Source organism: Nicotiana attenuata, unplaced genomic scaffold (assembly GCF_001879085.1).
Source record: "Nicotiana attenuata strain UT unplaced genomic scaffold, NIATTr2, whole genome shotgun sequence".
In the NCBI taxonomy this organism is placed as follows: Eukaryota; Viridiplantae; Streptophyta; class Magnoliopsida; order Solanales; family Solanaceae; genus Nicotiana; species Nicotiana attenuata.
Window position 1 is genome coordinate 275332 of NW_017670396.1, and position 9241 is coordinate 284572.

Here is a 9241-nt window from a genome sequence, read left to right on the forward strand (position 1 = left end):
ACTATCTAGTGTTTTGTGGCCCACGTTCCCTTATAAATAAAAAGAAATGTTGTTCAAAAGAGGAAAAACCTTTCGTAAAGAATTTCTCTGTGCAAGATTCTCAATAGAAATAAAGCTTTAGTTTACACTTCCTTTCTTTCATCCATGTCTATGGATCCAAGAAGAATTGGAATATACAAATGCTTATCATCATCCATCATTATCAGAAAGCATGTCTAAAGATCTCACCCTTGCCGGGTGATCATTATTTCATCTACTATTAAAAAGTCATTTATTATCATTTGTTGCTACATTTTATATTTATAAGTCTTTATTGTTGGATCAATGCTTCAAGATAGTCTCGTCTAGTATTACATATTAAATATTTATCCTAAAAGTGCTAGATCTGCTATTAAATATTGATATTGATTAGAATTAACCTTATTTTTCTATAATCTAATTGTATAAAAACTAAGATATAATTTTTGGGTGATACACCATCTACCTCAACACTTAATATTTTGTGAATAGGAATATGTATGTAGGATTCATATAGCTTAACAAGAAATGTACAAACCTAAAATATGTTTTCATAAGAAAGAAAAACAAAAAGGGAAGATTTATCATCTCAGATCCACCTATTTTGAGATGACTGATTAGCAGCGACTAGGTTGACACTTGACAGCTCCATTTCAGGTTCCCACGAGCAGTGCCATGTTGCGGATGATGAAAGCCACAAACTCAATCACAAAAACAGTATCCCATAAACTCAAGAATATCAGCAGAACCCCATTATCATCATCATCATCAATTCCAAAGGAGAAGGTGGATTGTTTGGTAATAGGGGCTGGTATAGTGGGCATAGCAGTGGCTAAAGAGCTTAGCGTGAAGCATGGCAGAGAAGTTCTGGTGGTTGATTCTGCCCCAACTTTTGGGACTGGTACTAGTTCTCGCAATAGTGAAGTTATTCATGCTGGCATTTATTACCCTCCTAATTCTCTCAAGGTTCTTGTCCTTTTTAATTTCTACAGCGAATTTTGTTTTATTTGTGCATACAAATTAAAGATCGAGTTTCTTGTTCTTTCCTTTTTACCGATAAAGTTTATTAATAGTGTTTCTTGTTTTCTTATACTGTAATCTTGTTCTTGAACACTCCCAATTAAGCATGAATTTGAAGTTTGAATTTTGATACTGCTAATCAGTCCACTTTGTTGTCTTCTTTTCTAGTGTAACATTTTTTTTGAGCATTCCCCTATTAAGCATGAACTAGTAGTTTGAATTTGGATACTGCTAATCAGTGAGTTTATTGTCTTTTTTCTAGAACTATTCACCAATAAGCATGAACTAGAAGTTTGATTTTCGATCCTGCTAGTGAATCGGTTGTTTTTACTTTAATGTTTTCTCTACACATTGCCACTTAAGTTGAAAGTGTGAATTGTGATACTGCTAATCGATTCAGTTTCTCGTATCTTATGTAATTTTGTTTCTAAACATTGCCAATTAAGCATGAACTGGAAGTTTGGATTTGATTCTGCTAATCATGTATGTTTCTTCTCGTTTGCTGCAATCTTGCTTCTAAACAATTATTCATTAAGCATGAATAGAAAGTTGATTTTTGATAGAGATAATCAGTCAAATAAGTATTCCTAGTTATTTGGAAGAGGATGAATTAGTGGAATCTGTTAAGCTTTGGTGGTAAAAGTTGAGTGTCCAACTAACTGGTTATGCATTGCTCCTTCTCTTTTACATCTACAACTGGGAATACAATTGAATGCAACGTGGAGAAACTAGTTGTCTTAACTTGATTATAGTACAGTATAGTTGATTATCATGACTGCAAATCGAGTGCTATATTTCGAGCTAACCAACAACAACAACAACAAACCCAGCTTAATCCAATACGCGGGGTCTGTGAAGGGTAGTGCGTACGCAACCTTACCCCTACCCTATAAAGGCAGAGAGGCTGTTTCCGAGCTAACCCTGAAAATTAATTTGAATCCTTGATGTACAATACTCATATTTGCACATATGCTGTATGGATATTAGATGTGTAATACTAAGCAAATTAGTGCTAGTTGGCTTGACAATAGTCATTCTAATCTTTTCTTAGTTCAACGCAAACTCCTATCTTACTCGTACTGATCTCTTGTCTTGAAGTTGTAAAGGAGTGAGCGTCTTTATTGGAATGTGGAATGTAACAGTTCTGTAAATTTCATAACACTATCATATTCAGCTCTACTGTGTGGAGCTCCCACGCTTGAGCTTTAACTTTGAAACTGTATCACAGGCATTTTTCTGTGTTAGAGGGAAAGAATTGCTCTACAAGTATTGCAAAGATCATGAAGTTCCACACAAGCAGATAGGCAAGCTTATAGTCGCTAATGGTTTATCAGAGATTCCAAAATTGAGTGCTCTCATGACTCGCGGAATTCAAAATGGGGTTGAGGGTCTGAGGATGATGGATGGTTATGAAGCTATGACACTGGAGCCTGAATTGCAATGTCTTAAAGCTTTATGGTCACCTTCCTCGGGAATAGTTGATAGCCATTCCTTGATGCTATCATTGGTGGTATTGTTTCTCACCATTCAGTCTCCAATTATACTGTCTTACTGTCTGCTAGCTAATCAACATTTGAAGAGCTACTTCTTTAGAACATAGGAAGAGAAAATTTCTCATTACTTAGAAGAGCTCGATTTGTCATTATTTGTTTATCGTTTAGAACCATTGATATGATATTGACAGGACTATGACCGTATCGTGGGTTTAGGGCGAAGCTGAAAGTCACGGGACGACTTTCTCTTACAATACTGCGGTTATTGGTGGTCATATTGAAGGAAATCAAATTCAAATTCATGTTTCTGGGAGCAATGCTATTGCAAACTGGAATGGGAGGTCCGAATTAGACTCTGAACTAGTCCTTATTCCCAAGCTTGTAGTGAATTCTGCAGGGTTAAGCGCTCCAGCCATTGCAAAACGAATGAAAGGCCTACCTGACGGTATTATTCCTGCTTCTCACTATGCTCGTGGTTGCTACTTCACCTTGTCAAACACTAAATCCCCTTTCAAGCACTTGATTTATCCTATACCTGAGGTTGGTGGGCTTGGAGTGCATGTGACCTTGGATTTGAATGGCCAAGTCAAGTTTGGTCCTGATGTTGAATGGATAGGAGGAATTCATGATATTCCGAGCTTCCTCAATATGTAAGTCCTCATTGAGCACACATAATAATAACTCATATCCGTTCTTCTTAGACTGTTTTATGTGGATAAATTTGACAGTGATGGTGTCAAACTAGCTAATTCTATTATCAGTTCTTTAACATACTTTGCACCTTTCTATGTTTAGACCCTTAAAAATTCTCTATCTTCCCATCAATACCCAAATTTGTTTTTCATGTTCAGAAGAGTCTCAGAAGTAACCTGAATGGTGAACTAGTTTTAGTTTTAGCTTGTTCTTTCTGATAGTTAGAATTTATTTAGAGTGCATCAAAATTTGTTTCAGAGAATGTATTTTTCAGTTAGGAGACCTGGTGCTTTAGCATTTTAGAAGTTTTCAAGCTTCTTTAAGATGTTCCTTGATAGCTTTATTCTGCAAGCATTCAGATATGGTTCAGGAGGCAAGAGTTGTAAATAATAGGAAGTTCTATTATGCCTTTGTTATTAGCTCTGGACGGTGGTCTTCAAGCTATAGAATACAGCTCATCTTTGTTTGCGCTGCCTGAGGCTCAAAATTTTGCGCACTCCTTATATTATGAGATGCAACAAGGTCTGGAAAAAAATAGTACCAAAATTAAGTCAAAAGCTCACTGTTTCAAGAACTTGTAATTGTCTATGCACAGCAATGATGAATTTGCGGTCAGATTATTTTATCTGAAGCTAAGATGAATGTTTGGACAGATAATGTATATATTTTAGTTCGGACTTCACCTTTTGAGTATTTCAACCCGTTACCTTCTTTACGCTTAATAAGGAAATAGAATTGCAGAACTATCAAAAAATCTGTTTAATGCTGGAAATGGTTAGTCTTCTTGCATTAGAAGACAATTCTCCTTTATGATATATGCTTATGATATTCTAGGTTTGATTATTCTGTGGGTGAAGACCGTGCAAAGCAATTCTACCCAGCAATAAGAAAATACTACCCTGGTCTAAAGGATGGTTCTTTGGAGCCAGGTTATGCAGGCATCAGACCAAAGCTTTCTGGTCCAGAAGAGGGGCCTACAGATTTTGTGGTTCAGGTATATCGTACTTATTCTGGTTATTTACCAAAATGCTCCCTTAAGTTAAGGAGCAGATCTGTTTTCATCCCAATTATATTACTCTGATCACACATAATTCTTTAAGTTTGACAAATTTAAGCACATCTGGTCCAACTGACGGAATTTTAACGAATCCCTACAAAATTAATGGTATGCGTCTTTTCTGCATGACCAAGTTCTTGAAAATACCCTGATTGGGTCTTCTTCCCATGCTTATCAGACAAGAATTGTCGGAACACCTGATGCATTGACATTTTGGTTGCCTTTCATGTTTCATGTTTTTTTGTTAGATTTCAATTTTTTAGTTCCATCTGCTAATTTTGACAGTCTCTAAAACACACATTTTGCAGGGAGAGGACATTCATGGTATATCTGGTTTAGTTAACTTGTTTGGGATTGAATCACCAGGCCTAACTTCCAGTATGGCTATTGCGGAGCATGTTGCAGCTAAATTACTGAAATAATATGATATTCCTGTTCTCACACTGAATTGGTATTTGAACATCCTGAAGTTTCAGGTTTTGAATTGAAGAACTCTATGGTCATAGAAATGTATTATCATTGAAATTTGCCATCTAAGGATATATTGTATGTTGCTAGTGAGTAGTGACCTAGAATACACACATTGCTAGAAGCAAATCCTGTAATTGTGAAGAAGCTATCATTCTCACATTCAATTGCCATTTTACCCACAGCCAAAGCCTGTTAAGCACCAACTGGAACTACGATTAATCTTAATAATCAAATGTTTAAGATGTTACAACGATGTGATTCATACTAATAAACAACTATCCACTTTTGTTTCCACAAATGGAATGATGCATGAGTTCCATCTAAAGATTTCACCCAGACAATAGCAACCAAAAAAATGAAGCCAAGTAGGCAGCTGTTCTACTGACTTTCACCTGAATTCTTGATATGACCACCAAAACACTTCCTCGTACTTGTATTATAATATCGAAATTCTCATCGTTTCCGTTCTTGTCTCCACTTGTAGACAGGTTTGGTTGTTGGGTTCACAAGCTCCTCTTCACGAAGCTTGCGTTTCCTTCCCGATTTCTGGTAACAAGAAAAGAGTTATTTTGGAGTCATAGTTCAAGATCTTGAATATGAAGAACATAAAACCTGAAATGTATAAACACCTGTAATTCTTTCTGAATGGCCATATCCATGTACAGTTTTTCTAAATCTCTCACTCTGCTCTTTCTTGCTTCCAACTCTCTATAGGAGGCAGCTGTCTTCCTGCGCAGGAGATTCCGACAATGAACAAGTTAATCAATTTTGCTCTGATACCGACGGAGATTAGTGTACACATTCAAGAAAGTGTAAGAGTCTACCCTTATCCCAACTTAAAAAAATACTAAAAAAAATAAAGGATTAATGCAACTCTTTTATCAAATTTAATGTCGCACTCTATGCAGAGTGTTGAAGGCATTAGTGATTCCTAAGAACCAAGAATAGAACTTGTAACAATTGATTTCCAAGAATAATTTGCAGAAGCAAGACCAAAACTTAAACTTCAAGTAAACTTAACATATTAAAGTTCTTTTCAGGCATATCCCCAATGGATACTTTTCTGTTTCAATTGCATTCTTTCCTCGCTGCAGTTACAAAGTGCTCGATTGTGGTTGAATCAAACGGAAAGGGATGTAAGAAACAAACTACCCTCAGCTTCAAAAATAAACCTCGTCCAATTTTAACAGAAAAACAAGGCATTTATGATGTGGTTGAATTTTTTAGCTCCTCTCAACTAGTGAGCCTACAATAATAAAAGGTAAAAGAATGTTTCTGGTATAAAAAGGACTCAACCTTTCCAAAAAAATTTATCAACTATAAGGGATAAGAAGATAATGTAAGTTTGGATTGCAGTTGATGTATTTTTCTAGACATCACTAAACTAGTAGGTTCCTACATTCGGAAATGGTTTACAAACTCTCAATCAAATGCTAAAAGGTTAAACCTTATACAATTTCAAACATTTTTGTTTTTTGATTATTAAAGAGTTCAAGACATGATATATTAATCTGCACTACAATATAAATGGAATAAACTGATAATACCTTCTAATACTACTAGGCAAGTTCTGAGAAGCAGCCAAATTACTACGTTCTGACGCTTTAGACGCCAGCTCTTCTGCCTCCTCCCTGTAAATAAGCAAAACAAAGAAAGTAAGGATTTTGAAAGGAAACTGCAGCACAGAGAAGATCTTTTAACAGAAGCGGCAAATTTAAAGTGATGTATACATTGAGGCAGAGGGAGGGAAAAGAAAAGAAATGCTACAAAATATGCAACTCTCATAAGAATCCGCGGTCATAATCCATAGAATTAAAAGACACATAGCAACCATATTCCAATGAAAGCACCAAAATACAAGGTGTATGATAGATTAAATCAAACACTTCTCTAGCTGTCCAAAACGATAATAATAGATTCAAATAAAGCTCTTAGCAGTTCCTTATATGGCGTCGCATGATCCTCTTCTCAAAATGTGGGGCATCAAGAAGAGAAGCCAAAAAATAGATAAAAGTTAAAAGAAAATGGTATGCTTTGACTGTTTGAGGCTAATAAGCTAACTTAAGAACAGGAAAAAAAGGAAAAGATAATGAAAAATACAAGTCCTGAGAGGCTGAAACCCCGCGGCATGATTCAAGCTTGACACTGAGATCCTCTAACATTTCAGCTATTGAGTGATTCTTGTATTATTATTTTTGCTTTTTATTATTTATCAAAGAGCCAAAGTTGAGTTAGTTCAACGATACAGCATTATTTCAGGCTCTTGAGTGGTTCATCCATGAGTGCCACTACATTTATTTAGAAAGATGCCTGCTATGGTTGTGTATAATTAGGACAACTGAAACCAGAAGCAAGTAATGTGGAGAGATTATTTGTGAATAAAGCTTGTGCATCCATTAGAGATAACACTAATAAAACAGGAGGGAATCGTTATTCCTCCATAGACATGGCTCAACTGTCATATGGTAAAAGTCAACCTAGATCAAGTGATAGTTTCAACTCACGAAGAAAGCTAAACACTGAATGCAGTTTGTCAGTTCATTAAGTAGATAACTCCAAATGAGTCATTTAGCCGTATGGTAAAAGTCAACCATTTCCTGAATAATGAGGTTCAAGTTCAATCCATGAAAAGATAGCTAAATATTGAATGCAATTGGTCAGGTCAGTGACAATCAAGTAGATATCTCCAAACGTGATTGTCTTTTGAGTGCATAGGCAAATTAAAACAAGATTGTAAAGCTAAGTTATTTCATTGTATTCTACGGAATGTCTAAAGAGGGATACTGAATTCAAGAGGGGTCTTATTTCTAACCTGTCTTCGGCATAGTAAACACGTCTATTTGATGGCTGATTATCAAGAGAGTGCAGTGTGGCAGTTAACTTTTCAATTTTCTGCATATAAGAGTTATTGACAAGAAGGAAGCATAAGAGATTTCTCAATCGTTTGGCTCAACAATAGAGAGAAGGGGGGGGGGGGGGGGGGAGGAGAGAGAGAGAGAGAGAGAGAGAGATTTAAACATGAACCACATTATGCAAAACCAGACCTTTTTCTCAGACTGAACTTTCTGTAAAATATAGCCTATATCCTGAGTCTTCATTAACATGAGTTCCACTGGAGTATATTTATTTACTTGACTCCTGGAAACATCGAAACAGGTGTCCAACAAGTCAGGTCAATCGCGAATGAGGAAGAAATCAGCTCAATCCAACATATATGGATATTCATATCTTACTCCAATCTATGCACTCCATCCACAGTTTTTGTTTTAACCATCTTGAAGTAGAACTCATCTGGATTCCGAAATGCTGCTTTTTCCTTGAGTTTCTGTAAAGAAATTAACAAATATAATTCACATATCTGATCATATAAAATGTAGAAGACCAGTGTAGACAGAGATACAGTACCAACAAAGAAAAATAAAGAACATTCAAGGATCCCTTCAAATTGACTAACTGCAAAACACAATCAAGGGTTCTGAATTCTGATCCCTTTTTTTAGCCAGTGACGTCCCTGCCCACTTGCCGCACATAGACTATTTCACCGGGTACAGGCTACCTCCCACCAGCACAGGTATAGCATAACTCTGCCCCCAAGGTTTAGGGAAAGAAATCACTAAGTGTTGTTTGCCTCCGCTGTAATTCTGATAAACTATAAAAGCCCCATTGCCGCAAGCTGACTTTCTTGCAGCAAATATCGCACAACCCTAACTTATTCATGTATTAAGCTACATAATACTTCGATTTTTCATGGACCGCCAAGTCTAATTCAACTGATTTCGTATCTAATGCTATCTCCTAACTTCTAACACATTCAATTCTAGTAGAATAAAACAAAAAGAAATTACCTGTAAAGCTTGCTCCTTTTTGTGGAATGCTGTCGCCCGCACCACATAATCTTTGTGTTTCTCGAGCAACCCAAATTTTTTCCTAGCTTGTCTGATACAATAGACAAGAAAATCAAGAAACAGATTAAACTAAAGCAACTAAAAAACACAGAATTAATTTATGTAAGTAATATCACTTACGGCTGAGCTCGCTCCTTATGAGCTCGTCTAGAAATAGCATTCTTGAACGATGACATTTTAGAATTAATTCACTGAATTAACAACCACTATTCTTTTAAAGATTCACGAACAGAACTTACAGCGCCGAGAAACACAAACGCAAACGGCAGAACGAAACCTCAAGGCGAGCAGCCAGCTGAGACGAGAGAAAGCAATTAAAGGAAAATGGCAAAATGATCCCTTAGGTTTGGGTATTTTTGAAAATGGTACCTTAGATATACTCATAAGTAGTTCTAGTCCTCTAAATTTGTTAAAAATGAATGCTTTTGATCTTTGTTAAATATTTTTATATTTAAAAAGGTCTTAATCACGTATTAAGCTATAGATAGAACACTTAGACTTTTCATGGACTGTTGACTCTAAATTAACTACTTCCTCCATCTTATTTTACGTGATATGATTGACGGACACAAATTTTAAGAAAT

General features: G+C 36.0%; 2 protein-coding genes across 3 annotated transcripts; one reads left to right on the plus strand and one right to left on the minus strand.

Moving 5' to 3' along the window:
- The first annotated feature begins 458 nt into the window (after positions 1 to 458).
- On the plus strand, positions 459 to 4931 carry LOC109238833 (L-2-hydroxyglutarate dehydrogenase, mitochondrial). Of its 2 annotated transcripts, none has more exons than XM_019405315.1 (5): positions 459 to 919; positions 2267 to 2548; positions 2748 to 3181; positions 4059 to 4218; positions 4590 to 4931. In XM_019405315.1, the coding sequence occupies exons 1-5, from the start codon at positions 872 to 874 to the stop codon at positions 4701 to 4703; spliced, it is 1038 nt and encodes a 345-aa protein (XP_019260860.1). In that variant the 5' UTR covers positions 459 to 871; the 3' UTR covers positions 4704 to 4931. The 2 variants fall into 2 exon arrangements, with proteins under 2 accessions (XP_019260860.1, XP_019260859.1); XM_019405314.1 differs by having other exon boundaries at positions 460 to 984.
- A 13-nt stretch (positions 4932 to 4944) lies between these two features.
- Positions 4945 to 9014, minus strand: LOC109238834 (probable U3 small nucleolar RNA-associated protein 11). Its single transcript, XM_019405317.1, has 8 exons — positions 8778 to 9014; positions 8598 to 8688; positions 7986 to 8077; positions 7797 to 7890; positions 7565 to 7644; positions 6300 to 6383; positions 5382 to 5481; positions 4945 to 5298 (listed from the first exon to the last, which is right to left on the minus strand). The coding sequence occupies exons 1-8, from the start codon at positions 8831 to 8833 to the stop codon at positions 5206 to 5208; spliced, it is 690 nt and encodes a 229-aa protein (XP_019260862.1). The 5' UTR covers positions 8834 to 9014; the 3' UTR covers positions 4945 to 5205.
- Positions 9015 to 9241: the final 227 nt, after the last annotated feature.